Below are 19,520 nucleotides of genomic sequence, written 5' to 3'. Positions count from 1 at the left end.
CTTGGAGTCCAAGGGACTCTCAAGAGTCTTCTGCAACACCACAGTTCAAAAGCATCAATTCTTCTGCTCTCAGCTTTCTTTATAGTCCAACTCTCACATCCATACATGACCACTGGGAAAACCATAGCCTTGACTAGACCGACCTTTGTTGACAAAGTGATGTCTCTGCTTTTTAATATGTTGTCTAGGTTGGTCATAACTTTCCTTCCCAGGAGTAAGCGTCTTTTAATTTCATGGATCCGTAGTCACAGTTAGTAGTAGTATAATAAGACATTAAAAAAATAAAAATGTAGGAAAATCTGCGATGAGTAAAATAGCAAAATTTTAAGTAGAGACAAGATCTTGAGTACTGATTGTTCCTTTTATCTCAGACTCCAATGTACCTGGGCAGAAGTCTCAGATAACCCCTGCTGTTTTTTATGCCCCCAGGCATCACACTGTTTAGTCTGGCTACTGTGTATTCCTTTTGTGTAAAAGCAGGCTCTCAAAGCCACTATGGAGAACAGTGTGGAGATTCCTTAAAAACTGGAAACAGAATTGCCATACAACCCAACAATCCCACTGCTGGGCCTACATACCCAGGAAACAAGAATCGAAAGATATACTTGTACCCCAGTGTTCATCTCAGCACTGTTAACAATAGCCAGGACATGGAAGCAACCTAGATGTCCATCAGCAGACAAATGGATAAGAAAGCTGTGGTACATATACACAATGGAGTATTACTCAACTATTGAAAAGAATGCATTTGAATCAGTTCTAATGAGGTGGTGAAACTGGAGCCTATTTTAGACAGAGAGGTTAGGTCAGAAAGAAAAACACCAATACAGTATATTAGTGCATATATATGGAATTTAGAAAGATAGTAACGATGACCCTATATGCGAGACAGCAAAAGAGACACAGATATAAAGAATAGACTTTTGGACTCTGTGGGAGAAGGCGAGGGTGGGATGGTTTGAGAGAATAGCATTGAAACATGTGTATTATCAAATGTGAACTAGATCGCCAGTCCAGGTTCGATGCATGAGACAGGGTGCTCAGGGCTGGTGCACTGGGATGACCCTGAGGGATGGGATGGGGAGGGAGGTGGGAAGCGGGGGTTCAGGATGGGGAACACATGTACACCCATGGCTGATTCATGTCAATGTATGGCAGAAACCACCACAATATTTTAAAGTAATCAGCCTCCAATTAAAAAAAAAATGAGAGCTGACTCTCTTGTGCAACAGAAACTAACATTTCATAATAAAGCCAATATACTCCAATTAAAAGAAAAATAAAATTATTTAAAAAAAAAACACAAAGCTGGCTCTCTAATATCACCAACATAATCTGCTGACTAAACAAATCTGAGTTGATTGCTTACTCAGTAAGGGTGACTGCTGCTTGGCAAAGCCTGGGCAGTGCCTCAGAGAGACAGTAAGGTCACAATTTATTGAGAATTGGAAGTTTGGTTTAAGATGAGTCTCTTAGTTCAGGGTTTTGATTAAGACTTGATACAAACCACTGCACAACAGTCAAAATTAGCAGAAAGGGCAAGGCAGGGAAACTCAAAAAATCTCAGTGAACAAGCTAGTTGTTGATATTCAAACCCGCTTTCTGGACTGGACAGTTGGGAATAGTAAAAGATGCTGATGAAGAACCAGCATCGCGAAGTTAAGTTAATGTGGGCAGTAAGATGTAGTTTGGGTTCTCTGTGAATGGTCTGATTGTAGGGGGGGGTAAATGGTTTTGGTTTTCACTCTCTTCTTCATGAATATATCCATCCATCTGATAAATATTTAATAATTTTCCAGACACTGTCAGGCACGGGGGCTATACCGGGGAGTATGCTGAGTCATGGCCCTCAAGGAACCGATAAGCTAGTGGGAGACATCAACATTAACCAAGTAAATAGATCTTATTATTTGAAATTCTTTTATTTAGTGGACTGCACTGAGGATGGAGTGACTGGGGGTGGTGAGAATGCCATTTTAGATGAGGTGGACAGGGCTGGTCTTGCCGAGGAGATAGACAGCCTGAGAGCTGAGGACGGGAGAGACCCAGCCGCCTGAAAGTCTGGGGAAGCCTGTTCAAGTCTGCGACAAAGCAAATGTGTAGTTCTGAGGTGAAGATGAGCTAGAGGAGGGGTGATGGCAAAACAGGCACAGATCCCACGTGGCATTATGGCCAATGGAGACTTGTAATTTTAACAGTTCTAATAAGTGGTTAAGAGACTTCCAAAATCACTGAGGGCGGTGACTGCAGCCTTGAAATGAAAAGATGCTTGCTCCTTGGAAGGAATCCTATGAGAAACCTAGACAGCGTAATAAAAAGCAAAGACCTCACTTTGCCGACAAAGGTCCATATAGTTAAAGCTGTGGTTTTTCCAGTCATGTACAGATGTGAGAGTTGGACCATGAAGAAAGATGAGCACCAAAGATCTGATGCTTTCAAACTGTGCTGGCAAAGACTCTTGAGAATCCTTTGGACTGCAAGGAGATCAAATCAGTCAGTCCTAAAGGAAATCAACCCTGAATATTCATTGGAAGGACTTTTGCTGAAGCTGAAGCTCCAATACTTTGGCCACCTGATGCAAAGACCCAACTTATTGGGAAAGCTCCTATACTGGAAAAGATTGAGGGCAAAGGAGAAGGAGGCGGCAGAGGATGAGATGGTTAGATAGCATCGCGGACTCAATGGACTTGAATTTGAGTAAACTCCGGGAGATGGTGGAAGACAGAGGCGCCTGGCATGCTACAGTCCATGAGATCGCAAAGATTCAGAGACAGCTTCGCCACTGAACAACAAGGGACTTCCCAGGTGGTCCAGTGACTAAGAGTTCAAGCTCCCCATGCAGGGAGCCTGGATCAGGTCCCTGGTCAGGGAACTAGATCCACAGGCCACGGCAAAGATCCCATGTGGCATCTAAGACCCAGAGCAGCCAAATAAATAAATAAATACATAAGTAGATATCAAAAAGAATGACTCCTGGCTTAAGCATATGGAAGACAAAGGGGCTCTAAGAGATAGAGAGGGTGGCTGGTAGGTAGTATTAAAGCCATAGGACTTGGTTCTGGTTGAAACATTGTCCTCTTTTGTCTATTTCCTCTCCCTGGGAGAGGACATAAATGGTCACAGTGAACAGGATAACGGCAGTTATCAAATTAAGGACATGTAATGTCGATACAATACTATTCCAAACCTTTCTGTAGACTTATAATTGTCCAATGAAGTCCTTTATCACAATTTTTTCCTCCCAACCAAGGTCCATGGATCATGAATTATATTTAGCTGTATTAGTTTGCTAGGACTACCATAACAAAGCACCACAGACCAAGTGGCTTAATCAACAGGGATTTGTTGTGTCAGGATTCTGGAAGCCAGAAGTTACAGTCAGGGTGTCAGCAGGGTGGTTCCTTCTGAGGCTGTGAATGAGTACCTGCTCCATGCCTCTCAGCTTCTGATAGCTTGCTGGCAATCGTCGGTGTTCCTTGGCTTGTGTAGTATCTCTGACTTCCATCTTCACCTGGCTTCCTCCCTTTGTGGGTGTCCGTCCCTGTTCAGACCTTTCCCTTTTTAGAAAGATACCAGTCATACTGGATGAGGCCCTCAGGAATGACCTCATTTTAACGTGGTTACCTCTGAAGAATCTCTATAGAAAGTCACATTCTGAGGTCCTGGGGGTTATGACTTCAACTTTACTTTTTTTTGTGCGGGGGCAGGAATTCTACCTGTAACAGTCGTCCAAAAGTTTGTTGTTGTTGTTGAAGTTGTGTCTGACTCTTTGTGACCCCGTGAACTGCAGCATGCCAAATTCCCCTGTCCTTCACTATCTTCTGGAGTTTGCTCAAATTCATGTCCACCGGGTCGGTGATGCCATCTAACATCACTTGAGCCTCTTTTAACCGGAGTGATTTGTCTTCCGTGATTTTGACACTTGCTTTGTGGACAGTCTCTCAATTCAGATTTGTCTGATATTTCTTCATGATTAGATTCGGATTATGCATTTTCTACAGGAATATCACAGAAGCAACGTGTCCTTCTCTGAGCGTCACATCCAGGAGGCACATGAAGGTTGTATTTGCTCACTTTCTTCACTGTGAACTAGACTATTTTGTAATTAATAAATAAGTAGTCTGTGGGAGATGCTTGTTGAGACCATATACATATCCTGTTCTTTATCTTTTTAAAAGATGTTATTTATTTGGCCGCACCAGATCATAGTTGCGGTGCGCAGGATCCTCAGTCTTTGTTGCGGTTTGCAGGCTGTTTAGTTGAGGCACGCAAACTCTTAGTTGCAGCACGTGGGACCTAGTTCCCTGACCAGGAATCGAACTGGCACCCCCAGCATGGGGAGTGTGGAGTCTTAGCCATTGGACACCAGGGAAGTCCCTGAATAACCTGTTCTTCAGACTTTTTCCCAATAACTTTTCACATCCGTTGATGATTCTTCCCTGAATTTACTTCTACTCTGGTGATTGCAGAACGTTTAAAGGCGTAGTGAAGTAGTCATTTTCTTTTGTCACTGTAAAATTCATTTAGTTGAGATCACACTTAAATTGGAAGTAATCCGCATGTGATAGAATCTTTTGAGGCCATAGGTCAAATCATGTGACGTAACTTGAGTTTTAACAATGGCGATTCATTGTGTATTATAAGACTAACAAAGAATTGTAACTGTAAACACATGAATGAATGACTTCTGGGTTGGTGAACACAGGGCTTGGCTGCGCAAGTGACAGGAAAGGGCATAGAAGCACCACAGCCCACCCCGCCTCCTGTGTTCTATGCGTCTCTTCTTTTTGGTTGTTCCTGAGTTATATCCTTACCTTTTTGTGATAAACCAGTAACCTGTTCTAATTGTGGAGCGGTAAACGTGTATGATACAGTTTCTTGTCCACAAGAAACAAGTCCTAAGCCGACAAAAGCTATGATGAACTTAGTTATAAGTGTTTCTTTTCTGATCTTCAATCCCATTGAAGAAACCTGGGCAGTTCCTTCAGAAAAGATGAAAGAAGCAGTCAGAAGCAGTCACTGGGTCACCACCCTTCCTGAACAGTATTTTCAAACCTCCCAGTCGTTAAAAAGAAGAATATTTTTCATACCATGGATTTTTTCTCCTAGAAGTGGATATTTTACCTTGAGGAATGAAAAGGCTTGAAGTACAGGTTGTACCATTATTCAGATTTCTAGAGAGATTGTTTGAAATCCAGTTGAGCCACGAGAGAAGCCTGTTCTGATATATCTTCACAGAAATGTTCTTGAATGTGTGATAATATATGGATAATGATTTATGGAGCCAGCTGTGCTTATTAAGTCAACAGAAGTATCTGAATAAGCACATAGCAACTTTTGTTTGAAGGAAAAAATTGAGGTTAAAATGTACAAAAGAGGGCTTACCTGATGGTACAGTGGATAAGAATCTGCCTGCCAATGCAGGGGACACAGGTTTGACCCCTGGTCTGGGAAGATTCCGCCTGAGGAGGAGCAACTAAGCCCAGGAACCACAACTGCTGAGCCTGTGTGCTGCAGCTGCTGAAGCCCACATGCCTGGAGCCTGTGCTCCTGCATGGTAATTTTAAAAATAAAAATTAATGACCTAGTTAATTATAGTTTAACTATAATTACCATTTAAAAAGAAGAATATTTTTCATACCATGGATTTTTCTCCTAGAAGTCGATATTTTACCTTGAGGAATGAAAAGGCTTGAAGTACACGTTGTACTATTATTCAGATTTCCACGGTAATTATTCATATTTACCATTACCATTAATAATGGTAATTATTCCATTATTCATATTCCATGGTAATCAGTGCTTCTGCATGGTAATTTTAAAAATTAAAATTAATGACCTAGTTAATTATAGTTTAACTTATACATGGTACTTGAGAGTAGAAGAATTACTTTAAAAAAGATTCTCAAGTTTCAGCATTTTGCTAGATTGGGTGGGATTGTCCCCATTATCAACAACAGCAACCACTATATTTTTTCCTTCTCTTGACTGTTTTGGGGGTTTGGTTCTGTTTTTTGTTTCTCTCTCAGGCCAGAGATGATTAGGGGACCGTCTCTGGTAGCCAGATAGCTCTCTCAAAGGTCGCAGCTATGAAGGATGTCTGTGTTTGGAGGAACCCCTGAGTAAGTCGCTTCTCCGCTACACTGGCCAAACTCATTCTTGGCACACGATACTGACATGACCATGGAGCATGGGTCAACAACCATCCCCTATAACCGCCTTGCTAGAGGATATTGCAAACACTTGTGCAAGAGTCTAGATTACATTAAACTTGGGGAATAGAGCTGTGTCATCCGATTTTCAGAAGGATCTTGAAATTATTTACTTACTATTTTCTTGGCTCAGATCTCCACTTGCTTGCCCAATCCAGAAACAGTTGAAGACCAACACTTTCAGGATGCCTTTGAAAGTGAAAGTGAAGTCGCTCAGTCGTGTCCCACTCTTTGTGACCCCATGGATTGTAGCCTCCCAGGCTCCTCTGTCCATGGGATTTTCCAGGCAAGAATACTAGAGTGGGTTGCCATCTCCTTCTCCAGGAGATCTTCTCCACCCAGGGATTGAACCCGGGTCTCCCTCACTGTAGGAAGACGCTTTACCATCTGAGCCACCAGGAAAGTCCTTTAGTCAGGATGCCTTTAGTTAGTCCTGAATCCCCGATTATCTAACATTTTGAAAAAAATGAAAATCATTCAAAAATGAAAAGTTTATTTTAAAATGTGAAGACACCCTTTATGTACAACTATGAAAGTGTCAAAATATATTAAGTGAAAAAAAATCAAGAACAGCATGTATACTGTAGTATAGGTGGGAAATAAAGATATACTCATCTTTGTCTTTATTTGAATAATGAAAAGATAAAAATTTTATGAAAACAGGTTCACCTTGGCAGAGATTGGCAAACATCAGCATGGGCCAAGCCAACCCATTGCATGTTTTTGTAAATAAAGTTGGCAGGAAATAAAGTACACTTATTCATTATGTATTGGCTACGAGAGTTTTCATACTAGGATGGCAGAGGTCAGTAGTGACAGAAGTCACATTACTATCTGCCTTTTACTGACCCTTTTAGGGGCTTGAGGAGGGAAACGGTTGCATAGGAATTAGAGTGGGAATAATACACTCTCTGAATTCCCAGGTGGCTCAGTGGTAAAGAATCCTCCTGCCAATGCAGGAGACACAGTTTCTATCTATCCCTGGGTCGAGAAGATCCCTTGGAGAAGGAAGTGGCAACTTGCTCCAGTATGCTTACCTGGGAAATCTCATGGACAGAGGAACCTGGCTGGCTACAGTCCGTGGGGTGACAAGAGAGTCAGACTCAGCTTAGCAGCTAAACAACAACAAATACACTTTCCACATAGATCTATCAAAAAATCTTTTTAAATTTTGAAACACCTCCCCCTGGAACTAGCTTTTCACATGTTGCTGGTCTCACTTCTGTTAATCTCCATCTCGTGGTTGGCTTAGTTTATCATTATCTTCAAAAGTCTATGTCAACTATTTGGTTACAGGAGCAGTAATGCTGCCCAAACCCGGGACCTATTTCTTCCCCTGGGAGGTCAGTGCTGGCCAGGTTCCTGATGGGGACACACTGAGGACATTTGGCAGGTGAGAATGTTTTTCTTCATGTGGTGTTGGGGGGAGTGTTTAAAAAAAAAATGGAGTCTTTTAATATAGTTTTAAAATTATTTTTAAATTATATGTTTTTAATTATTTTTAAATGATTTATTTTATATTTTAAATTTATTATAGTTTCAAAATTGTTTTAAAAAGCAAAATTCTTATAATTTTATCTAATTATTTAAAAAATACTAAAAAAATCAATGTATATTCAATGTAAGAAATGTTGATAATCTGTAAACGTGTAAAGAAAGCCAGCAAAAATCACCGACCATTAACCTTTTGTTGATTATATGCTTTTTCATGTGTGTATGTATGTGTATACGTGGGTGTGTATACACACAATATGTGTATAAATATATATACTGTGTTAGTCACATATTTCAGTGCAGTGTTAGTGACTCACTCATGTCCGACTCTTTCTGACTCTTTGCAACTGTAGCCCACCAGGCTCCTATGTCCATGGAATTCTCTAGGCAAGAATACTAGTCTAGGTAGCTATTCCCTTCTCCAAGGCATCTTCCCAACCCAGTGATCAAACCCTGGTCTCCTGCATTGCAGGCAGATTCTTTACCTTCTGAGCCACCAGGGAAACCCCTAGTCACATATTGCTGGGTAACAAATCGCCCCAAAATTTAGTGGCTTCAAATGACCACAAAAGTTTATCTTTTTCATATGTACCGTGGGTCAGGAATTAGGAAATGGCTTTGTTGGGTGATTCTGGCTCAGACTGGCTTTGAAGATTATAATTGAGATGTTGGCCAGGGCTGCCAGCATCTGAAGGCTGGCATGCAGCTAGAGGATCTGATTCTACAGGGACTTACTCACATGTTTGGCAGTTTTGTGCTGCCTCTCGTCACGCAGGCTCACTTTCTCAAAAATACGGATTTCAGTATATGGCTGCTTGAAGGTCTTCATAATTTGGCAGCTGACTTGCTCCAGAAGGAGTAACTCAACAGAGCCAGCAAAGATAAAGCCACAGTATCAATGACCTCATCTCAGAAATCACTCTAAGTCATCTCTGCAATGTTTTATTGGTTACACGAAAGTCAGCACTAGTTAGGATGATAGGAGGTTGCACAGGGATGTGCATGCCAGGAGATAAGAATCACTGGAGGGATTTCCCTGGTGGTACAGTGGCTAAGAATCCACTTTTCAATGCAGGGACACAGGTTTGATCCCTGGGTGGGGAACTAAGATCTCACATGTTGCAGGGCAACTAAGCCTGAGAACCACAAGGAAGAGCCCACGTGCCGAAACAAAGACCTAGTGTGACCAAAAAAAAAAAAAAAATAGAATCATTGGGGCCTGTCTTGGAGACATATAAGTTCAGTTCAGTTCAGTCGCTCAGTCGTGTCCGACTCCTTGCAACCCCATGGACTGCAGCACTCCAGGCCTCCCTGTCCATCACCAACTCCCAGAGTTTACTCAAACTCAATGTCCATTGAGTCGGTGATGCCATCCAACCATCTCATCCTCTGTCGTCCCCTTCTCCTCCCACCTTCAATCTTTCCCAGCATCAGGGTCTTTTCAAATGAGTCAGTTCTTCCCATCAGGTGGCCAAAGTATTGGCATTTCAGCTTCAGCATCAGTCCTTCCAAAGAATATTCAGGACTGATTTCCTTTAGGATGGACTGGTTGGATCTCCTTGCAGTCAAGAGTCTTCTCCAACAGCACAGAATCAGAGCAGGTGTGTGGAAATGGGAGTCTACCCTCCCCCCTGCCTCCACCTCCAAGAGCTTGAGCACATGAAGTACTTTGGGGACTGGGTGGCCCCAAAGAAGAGTGATGGTTAGGAGCATGGATACCAAACTCATTAATGGGACTTCTCTGGTGGGTCCAGTGGTTATTCTTATGGAGGTTAAAGAGAACTTGATCCCTACCCCAAGCACACACACACATGAATTATTCTAACTGGATCATCAATGTACAAGATAAAACTATAAAATTGTTTAGAAGAAAATAGAAGATCTTCACATACACCTTGAGACAGGCAAAGATTTCCCGGACTCAGAAAACAAAAGCCATAAAAGAGCAATAATGAATAAATTTGCACTTCAACAAAATTAAAAGCTTCTCATCAAAAGATACCATCAAGAAGATTAAAAGGCAAGCCACAAACAGGGAGATGTTTGGGAGTGATGTGTGTATGTATATTGTATATATTCAACAAATGATTTGTATTTAGAATATATGAAGAACTCATATAATCCAATAATAAGAACATAAAGAACTTAATTTTTATTTATATATTTTTTATTTTGTTGGCCACACCATGTGGCTTGTGGGATCTTTTTTCCCTGACAAGGGATTGAACCCAGGCCCTCAGCAGTGTAAGTGCAGAGTCCTAACAGTTGGACCACCAAGGAATTCCTAATAAATAATTTAATTTTTAAATAGGTAAAAGATTTCAACAAGCACTATCAGAGAAGATATCCAGATCACAGATAAACACATGAAAATTTGTTCAACATCATGCGTCATTAAGGAAATGCAAATTAAAACGACAATGATATGGCATCTCATGCTCACTAGAGTGGCTAAAAGACGAACCATATCAAGTGCTGGCAAGGATTTGGAGTAACTAGAACCCTCATACATTGCTGGGGGGCAAGTAAAGTGACACCACCACTTTGGAAAATAATTTGGCAGTTTCCTTTAAACAGATTGACCATGCAACCCAGAAATGCCACTTGGGTATTTCCCCACGAGAAATGAAAACATGTTCAGCACAAGTTCATAAGCAGACTAAATCAGCTGGTAAATGGATAATAATAATGTATTAGTCCATTCAACAGAGTGCTAACAAGCAATACAAAAAGGAGCAAGCTACTGATTTATGAAACACATAGATGGGTCTCAGAACCATTATGCTGAATCAAAGAAGCTAGACACAGAAGGATACATGCTTTTGGGTTCCATTCACATGAGATGCTTAAGCAGGAAAGCTCATCTGTGGAGACCAAGAACAGATCAGTGATTGCCTGATGTGGGAGATGGGAAGACTGAGTTCAGAGGGGCACAAGGGGATTTTGGTGGGTGATGGAAATGTGCCAAAGCTAGATTGGGGTTCTCCCTTGCACAGTGGATACTTTTGTCAACAGTCAATGAACAAGTCCCTTAAATTTTTTTAAAAATAATTTTTATGTATTTGGCTGCACTGAGTCTTAGTTGCGGCCCTCGGGATCTTTAGTCATGGCATGCAAACTCTTGGTCGAGGCATGTAGGATCTAGTTCCCTGACCAGGGATTGATACCTGGGCCACTGCATTGGGAACTTGGAGTCTTAGCCACCAGACCACCAGGAAAGTCTCAAACAGATGTCTTTTAATGAATGTAATTTATACTTCAATTATATGGGCCAAAACAATGTTTTCTGTTGCTACCACTTTAATTTCTCTGATCCGAGCGGGGCTGAACATTTTCCCATGGACATCCTGGCCTCCCAGAACCTTTTGAGCCTTGGGGTGATTCTGTCAAGGGATGGAAATGATCCCATGTACCCTGACCTGCAGGTTGTGCAGCTACGACATGACCCAGTCCCAAGTAACCCTGATGGCTCAACTCAGATCTGACCAGCACCCAATCCTCATCTGTACCAAGTTGGTGGAGCCGTTCCAAGCCCAGCTGGGCTCCCTCTACACTGTCCTTGGGGAACTGGAGCACCAGAAGGGTAAGCCTTGACCTCACATAGGCTCTTGGGTGCTTGGGCCTGGCTTCTAACCCAGCGTGGGTCCCTCACTGAGGTTAACATTCCTTCCATATCAGTAGGGACTCAAGGGAAAGAGATGTGATTGCCTTTCCAGTGGACCTGCCATAGGGGAGCGAGAAAGCAGGGAGAGAAAGCCTTCATTTCTGAAGGTCTAGAATGTGCCAGGCTTGTGGTTTGCTTAAAAGTTTTTGAATCTACTCACAAGCCCTTAATCTGAGTTATCTTATGGCTATTTCATAGATGAGAAAACCAAGACCCAGAGAGGTTGGAGTAAGAAGCCAAGAAGTAAGAGGGGCTAGAGTAAGAGGCCAGGGAGTCAGGGTGAGAGAAATAGAAAAGAAGCAACCTGGGAGAATCTCCATGGCATCGGGAGTAGAAGGTTGCAAAACTTTAAAACCTGGATACTTGGATTCTTTGCCTCCGTCTCTGGCCGTCCGTGTGCCATTTTTGTCCTATGGTTTATATAACTATAACATCTTGTATTTGGTTATTCTAGTTTAACATTATTTCTTAAGATTCCTCTGTGTCTTGAAATTTTTTCTAAAGTATTTAATGGCTATATAATATTTTATAGATTCAGTTCAGTTCAGTCGCTCAGTCGTGTCCGACCCTTTGCGACCCCATGAATCACACCACGCCAGGCCTCCCTGTCCATCACCAACTCTCGGAGTTCACTCAAACTCATGTCCATCGAGTCGGTGATGCCATCCAGCCGTCTCATCCCCTGTCGTCCCCTTCTCCTCCTACCCCCAGTCCCTCCCAGCATCAGATTAGATGTATATACTAATTCACACAGGGCTTCCCAGGTGGCTCAGTGGTAACGAATCTACCAGCCAATGCAGGAGACACAGGAGAATTGGGTTCAACCCCTGGATCAGGAAAATCCCCTGGAGGAGGAAAGGGCAACCCATTCCAGTATTCTTGTTAGGGAAATCCCATGGACAGAGGAGCCTGGTGGGCCATAGTCCATGGGGTTGCAGAGTAGGACGCAACTGAGCACGAATGCACACACACGCACACACGCATGCACTAATTCACACAAACATTAGACATCAGTGTTGTTTCCATTTCTTGCTCTTATAAGCACACTGTACATTAATTCATTAAAAAACTATGGTATATTCAGTTGGAGAATATTATACAACCACCAAAAATGATGTTATAAACATATCTATTGACATGAAAAGATGTTCATAGTATTTTACTAAAGAAAAAGCAGTTTATAAAACAACATGTATCATTTGATCTCACTTTTGTTAGATGGACATTTTTATACATACAAAAGTTTGAAATAGCATTTACCAAAATGTTAAGAATAATTATGTCTGGGTGGTAGAACTGTAGGATTCCCTATACTTTTATTAGCATTTTACAATGAAAATATACTGCTTTATAGCCTGGCGGGGGTGGGGGAGCGGAATCCAGTTTAAAAAAATCTATTTCGATATATATTAAAAACGCTACAGTTAATACTCTTGTGTTCTAATTTTTGTTCATTTTCTGATTATTTCTTCAGGGTAGTTTCCTAAAAGTGGGATTGCTCCATCAAAGGATATGTCTCTTTATTTACACTGCCAACTTACTTTCTGAAAGTTTCAGTGGTTTTTAACTCTGGATGAAATGTACTAGAAGAAAGCAATTAAATGGAGCTTACTTTAATTATGTTTGGTTTAATAAAAGTTAATCTTTATTCAGGCTTAAGCCTTTGAGCTCAGAGTCCTTGCCCTCTTAATTGATTTGAAAGAAGTATCAGGAGAAGGGGTGGAATTGAGGACAAAGGACCTGGAATAAACGATTTCCAGTTTGACCTTAGCCCACATCACCCGAGGCTGCCCTAGCAGGGAGTCCTGGGAGCTCTTAGGAGTTGGAACTCAAAGGTCTGATTGCAGATACAGAGATAGAGGTTGAAACAAAGGTGGGACCAGGGCCTGGAGTGGACATTTAGAATTATTTGTGGAAAGAAAAATGGAAAAAACTGGAAAGTCCAAATTCAACCCAAATAACATTTTAAAATTTAACATTTTCAAATCAAACATACACAAAAGTAGAATGAGCCTCCATGTACCTGCCGCCCAGATTCAGCAGAGGTCCGCATTCCACTGGTCTGTGTCTTCATCGCCCACATCCATTTCCTTCTTTTCCCTGCGTTGTGATGTACGTAGGATCTTAGCTCCCAGGCCAAAGATTAAGCCCTCACCCCTTGCCTTGGGAGCGTGACTACTGGACCCCCGGGGAAGTCTCTTACCTGCTTATGTTGCTGGTGTATTTTAGAGCAAATTTGACATTGTTTTATTTATCCATAAATACTTCAGTGTGTATCTCTAACAAAATCATGATTGCGCCCAACAAAATTAATAGCTAGTCCTTAATATACTCTAGGACATAGCTTGTCCCTGTTCATTCCCCTCCTTGGTCCCAAAATGGCTTTTTAGAAAAAGTTAAGTTGAAAAGCAGGAGCTGAACAAAATCCACGCATTGCCTTTGGGTTACATATCCCAGGTCTTTACAACAGTTCTGTCTTACTTTCTTTTTTATTTTTCTAAATGCCATTTATTGGAGACCATGGGTCTGGGATTAGTCATTGGCTTCCTCCTCCTTGCATTAAACCTGCTCCTCCTTCCTTTGATTTTATCCCGCCTATTTCTGAATGGATTTTAGTTCAGGGAAAGTTCTTTAGTGAAGTATCACAGTGAATAAGGAGAAACCATTAAATTCTAGCCCTGAGGAAAGAATAAACCCAGGTGACAGTTGTTATCACTGGCTGCTCAAATCTGTAAGTGGAAGTTTGTGGGGAATGTAGCACAGGAGTTGGGCCTGCCCTGCTGATCAAACACTACAAAGAGCTGACCCATCAACTGTGGACCTCTGGTGAGAACAAAGACAGTACCGCCCTGATGTATTCATTTTTTTTTTTTTTTTTTTTTACTTTCTAAAAATTTTTTTGTCCATGCCATGTGGCATGTGAGACCTTAGTTCCCCAACCAGGGATTAAACCCCTGCCCCCCGCATTGAAAGTGAGGAATCTCAACCACCGGACTGCCAGGGAAGTCCCTTGCTGGGCTGTATGCTTGACAAAAACAAACAAACCCAGGAAGCTTAATAGTCAAGCCAGCAGCTTGACTAATAATCAATATTATAATCAATAATCCAGCAGCATTTTTCCTAGGCTCCAACTAGTTTCACATTTCTCATCATTTTTCATCACAATCTGTATATTTTTTTTCTTTCCTAAAAAAATTTTCCCTCGGTTTCTAATTTCTGAGGCATACAGACTCATCATTCGAGACTGACACAGGGAAGAAAGACAACGGTGAGGAGGGAGGGCAGAGTGTGGGCTGAGCTTTGCCGTGGCCGCTGACCTCCAGCCTGGGTTGGCATGTCTGGCCCCCCCAGCCAGGTCCAAAGTCCTCTGGGGACACAAAAGTCAATCAGACGCAGGCCCTGCCCCATGGCAAGGTCTGCAGTTCTGAGGAGAGATAAGAGGCTGCCTCAGGTCATCTTTCTGAAATGTTTGCGGGCAAAAGAGAGAAAATGCCAATGCCTGCCCCTTGGAGCAGGCCAGGACAGCCTGCAGGGCTCAGGGCTTTTGGCCCAGTGATTAAGGGGTGAGGACGCAGGCTGCCCTGGGGCTCTCATCATAAGTCCCACCTCTTCTGGTTTCCTGCCCCTCGTAGGCCTTTCTTGTGTCCTCTCGAACCTTCGTAATGTTATAATCCAAATGACGTTTCCTTGCTCAGTTACCCAGTTCTGTTATTTAAGACAGAAGTGACATTCTGAGCTCTTCCGCAGTAAAGAATTACCAAATTAAAGAGAGGAATGCTTTCCATGTTTGCACTTTGCTGAAAAATCTTTTTACCAGGGTCTATAAAGCATGTGTTTGTTTTTATATTTTACTATTTTTGTTTTGTCTTTATTAATTACTGCTTTTTATATTGTCACTATTTTATTTCCAGCCCCTTTCCTGTGCTCTCGTCTTCTCTGGGACTTTCCGGAAACCTAGCTTTTGTCCCAGACAGCAGTTCCCCTCCCACGCGGAGCCTCCCAGGTCTCCCGTGTCCCAAAACCCAGAGGCAGGGCCAGAGTCTAGCCAGCTCTTCAAGTTTGTCACCCACACCTCCCCCCTCCGCCCCTGCGGTGATCAGTTCTGCCTCCAAGCACCTCTACCCCATGCTTCCTCCACACCCAAAACCACCCGCCTGTGCCATCCGAAACTGGGTTCCACCCTTGGTATCTTTCTGCCCTCTGCCTCGTCACCACCAGGACCTGAAGACTTTGGACTCCATTTTCTCCGACCTCCTCTCCCTTCCAGCTGGACCTTGCTATCATTTCAATCGCTTTCCTAGCAGAAGTTCCAGCCCCTCACCTTCTATTGCTCCTTCCTGATTAAGCCCCAGTCTCCACCCTCTTGGTTCGGTTCAGTTCAGTTGCTCAGTCGTGTCCGACTCTTTGCGACCCCATGGACCACAGCACGCCAGGCCTCCCTGTCCATCACCAATGCCTCAGGTCCATTGAGTCGGTGATGCCATCCAACCTTTTCATCCTGTGTTGTCCCCTTCTCCCACCTTCAATCTTTCCCAGCATCAGGGTCTTTTCAAATGAGTCAGTTCTTTACATCACGTGGCCAAAGTATTGGAGTTTCAGCTTCAGCATCAGTCCTTCCAATGAATGTTCAGGACTGATTTCCTTTAGTATGGACTGGTTGGATCTCCTTGCTGTCCAAGGGACTCTCAAGAGTCTTCTCCAACACCACAGTTCAAAAGCATCAATTTTTCAGCGCTCAGCTTTCTTTATAGTCCAACTCTCACATCCATACCTGACTACTGGAAAAACCATAGCTTTGACTAGACAGACCTTTGTTGGCAAAGTAATGTCTCTGCTTTTTAATATGCTGTCTAGGTTGGTCATAACTATTCTTCCAAGGAGCAAAAGTCTTAATTTCACGGCTGCAGTCACCATCTGCAGTGATTTTGGAGCCCAAAAAAGTAAAGCCTGTCACTGTTTCCACTGTTTCCCCATCTATTTACCATGAAGTAATGGGACCAGATGCCATGATCTTAGTTTTCTGAATGTTGAGTTTTAAGCCAACTTTTTCACTCTCCTCTTTCACTTTCATCAAGAGGCTTAGTTATTGTTTGCTTTCTGCCATAAGGGTGGTGTCATCTGCATGTCTGAGATTATTGATATTGATATCCCAGCAATCTTGATTGCAACTTCTGCTTCATCCACCCCAGCGTTTCTCATGATGTACTCTGCATATAAGTTAAATAAGCAGGGTGACAATATACAGCCTTGATGTACTCCTTTCCCAATTTGGAACCAGTCTGTTGTTCCATGTCCAGTTCTAATTGTTGCTTCCTGACCTGCATACAGATTTCTCAGGAGGCTGGTCAGGTGGTCTGGTATTCCCATCTCTTTAAGAATTTTCCACAGTTTGTTGTGATCCACACTGTCAAAGGCTTTGGCATAGTCAATAAAACAGAGGTAGATGTTTTTCTGGAGCTCTCTTGCTTTTTCAGTGATCCAACGGATGTTGGCAATTTGATTGCCACTGTCTCAGGTCCCACCTAACTGTTGATGTAGAAAGTTCACAAAGCTCCAGGGGTTCCCCTGGTTTCAAGGTTTGTTATCTCCTCTGGCTGGAACCTGCCTAGAATTTCTTCCACGTGTCGTGATCAGTCCCCTTCCCACCCCACCCCCCCCCCACCCAACCCCCAATGGGCCACAGCTACTCTAGGCATTCACCTGTCACACAGGAACCCCTACATCATCACCTCCCTGGTCCTTTCCAGTACATCTCCTCACCTCCTACATCCCACGTTAAACTGAGGCCACAGCAGCAGTCTTCCCTATAATTATATGCATCAGCACCATGAGGTTGAGATGGTTAGATGGCATCACGAACGTGAGCAAACTTTGGAAGACAGTGGAGGATGAGGAGCCTGGTGTGCTGCAGTCCATAGGGTTGCCAAGAGCCTTAGTGACTGAAGGACAACAACAACCGCACCCATCAGTAGCTCCTTTCCTCCAGCGTGGGAGAGAGGAGGCTCCCTCCTGCCTGGGGCGCAGCGCCCCTGTGCTGTGATGAACACCGGCCCTCCTGCTGGGGCTTTGCTTTCTCAGCTGAACCCTTAACCTGTTACCACTGGTTCTTCCCTCCAGCATATAAAGCACTTAAGTCTCTTCTGTATTAAAATAATAGCAACAACAATAAGCGATCAAGTTTGGCTCTATATCTACCTAGCTATGACCCTCCTCCCTCCACAGTCAAACTTCCTAAAAGAAGGTCTGTTTTTTCCATATCATCCCTTCCTTATCTCAGACTCACACCTCAACCCACTGGCTTCTGGTTGCTCTTTTTATCTGCCCCTTTTCCTTTGCTGTGGGTTCTTTTTATCTTTACAAGAAGAGATTACCCTAAATGACTGTTTCTTTGGGTTCATCAGCTCCTTTCTCTCACCCCTGCTCTTAAGATGCTCTTCTTTTATTCCATTTATATAGACCTTTCAAAGATGGACAGCCCCATGCCCACTTGATCTAGGCTTAGCAGCCTTTGCAGTCCAAGTGCTGGGGCAACAGAAGCTGATGACACACAGGCAACCTCTTGTTTCAAACGAGTTCGTCTTTAACACAGTTTAACTGTGTTAAAGTTTGAAATGTAGACAGTTGAAGCCTCTGAATTCTGCCCTCGGGCTGTGTTAAATCAATAAAGTGGCCTAGACTAGAAGGAAGGTTAGGCATAGACTCTAACCACAGAATGCTCCTATCTCAAAACGGCATCAAAGAAGACTGGAGAATGTTCTAGAACATTTATCGTATTCACTGACGTGCTCAGAGAGCAGAGAGAACGTAGTGGAAACAAAAACAAACTGTTAGGAAGACAAACTCCAGATGTCCTTCCTGTTTGGTGTCACCTGGACGTTGACAAACCTCTCCACTGGGTGACCCCAGCATCTCCTAGAAGCACCCACTGCCGCTTGTCCAGGGTGGGATGATCTGCCCCTGTTAGGCTAGACTCTCCCCTTGGATTGACTAAATATGGGGTTCTCAGGAAGTCCAGTGGTTAAGACTCCATGCTCCCAACGCAGGGGGCGCAGGTGTGATCCCTAATCAGGGAACTAAGATCCAACATGCTGTGCAACATGGCTGGGGGTAGGGAGGGGAACAACAACTTAAGGAGCTTTATTAATATCATTAAAAGTCTTCTGTGTTTGTTGGGAACTGTATTCATTAAAAAAAAAAAAAAAATACGGGGCTGCTCCTCTGGTGGTCCAGTGGCTAAGACTTCACGCTCCCAATGCAGAGAGCCTGGGTTCGATCCCTGGTCAGGGAACTAGATCCCACATGCTGCAGCTAAGAGTTTACACGCCGCAGAGAAGATAGAAGATCCCATGTGCCGAAACCAAGACCCGGCGCAGCCAAATAAATAGGTGAATTTGTTTTTCAGTGTGGGGTTCTCTTTGCCTCGATTCCCATGATGCCAAGGGGCCCTCTGGTACAAATGGAGGACTAGGATGTGATAGACGCCCTTCCTCAATCTGGGCCTTTGAGCCCTGCAGAGAAGCTGGCGGGAGTTAGCGTGACAAAAGAGGGGGGCAGCGGCCACATCTTTCTGGGCCTTCTCCCAGGAGAAGTGGACTTTTCAGGCCACCCACCTAAGTTCCATGTCTGTAGTTTGTGGCGGGCCCAACAGTTCTGAGGCCCAGGTAGACAAGTTGCCAGTATCCATCCTTCTCAGCTGTGCCCTGTCAGACTCTCTGTCAAAACTCAGGACCGAGGATAAATTGAGGAGAAACAGAATGCCTCTGAAGGGTGCGTTGCTGACCCTGCCTGAGTCTTGATGTCTGTGTGTTTCAGACGGAAGCTGCGTGGTGAAGGCCCGGGTGCTGACGTGTGTGGAAGGAATGAACCTCCCCTTGTTAGAACAAGCCATCCGGGAGCAGAGGCTGTACCAGCAAGAGAGGGACAGCGGCCAGTAGAGAGCAAACCAGGAGCTCCTGGGAATGCCACCTTCCCGCCCGGCCAGATGCTGGAGCTGCTGCAGAGAAGATGCAGGAGCGTCCCCCGAGTGACAGCCTTTGTCTGGAGAGACGAGGGGAGGGCAGCCTAGAGCTCTGAGGCCGGGCGCTGGGCCTCGTGTGGGTCCTGGAGAGTTCCAGAATGTCCCCGTGAATAAAGCCTAGTGGTGTGACTGA

At 43.6% G+C, this 19,520-nt stretch overlaps 1 protein-coding gene across 5 annotated transcripts in view; it reads left to right on the top strand.

Moving 5' to 3' along the window:
- The window catches only part of TEN1 (TEN1, CST complex subunit), a 20,470-nt gene extending 950 nt beyond the window's left edge, over nucleotides 1-19,520 (top strand). For 3 of the 5 annotated variants that reach the window (XM_027518673.1, XM_027518674.1, XM_027518675.1), the window contains exons 2-4: nucleotides 7,509-7,605; nucleotides 11,132-11,289; nucleotides 19,183-19,520. In XM_027518673.1, coding sequence (XP_027374474.1) covers nucleotides 7,517-7,605; nucleotides 11,132-11,289; nucleotides 19,183-19,304 — 369 coding nt within the window. In that variant the 5' untranslated portion in view covers nucleotides 7,509-7,516 and the 3' untranslated portion in view covers nucleotides 19,305-19,520. Of the gene's footprint in view, nucleotides 1-3,842; nucleotides 4,060-7,508; nucleotides 7,606-11,131; nucleotides 11,290-12,844; nucleotides 13,038-19,182 lie in introns of those variants that run through there. The other 2 variants (XM_027518676.1, XM_027518672.1) reach the window with 2 other exon arrangements.

The sequence above is a fragment of the Bos indicus x Bos taurus genome, chromosome 19 (assembly GCF_003369695.1).
Source record: "Bos indicus x Bos taurus breed Angus x Brahman F1 hybrid chromosome 19, Bos_hybrid_MaternalHap_v2.0, whole genome shotgun sequence".
Lineage (NCBI taxonomy): Eukaryota > Metazoa > Chordata > Mammalia > Artiodactyla > Bovidae > Bos > Bos indicus x Bos taurus.
The sequence above is the reverse complement of the archived record's forward strand: the minus strand, read 5'-3'. Positions and strand labels throughout refer to the sequence as shown.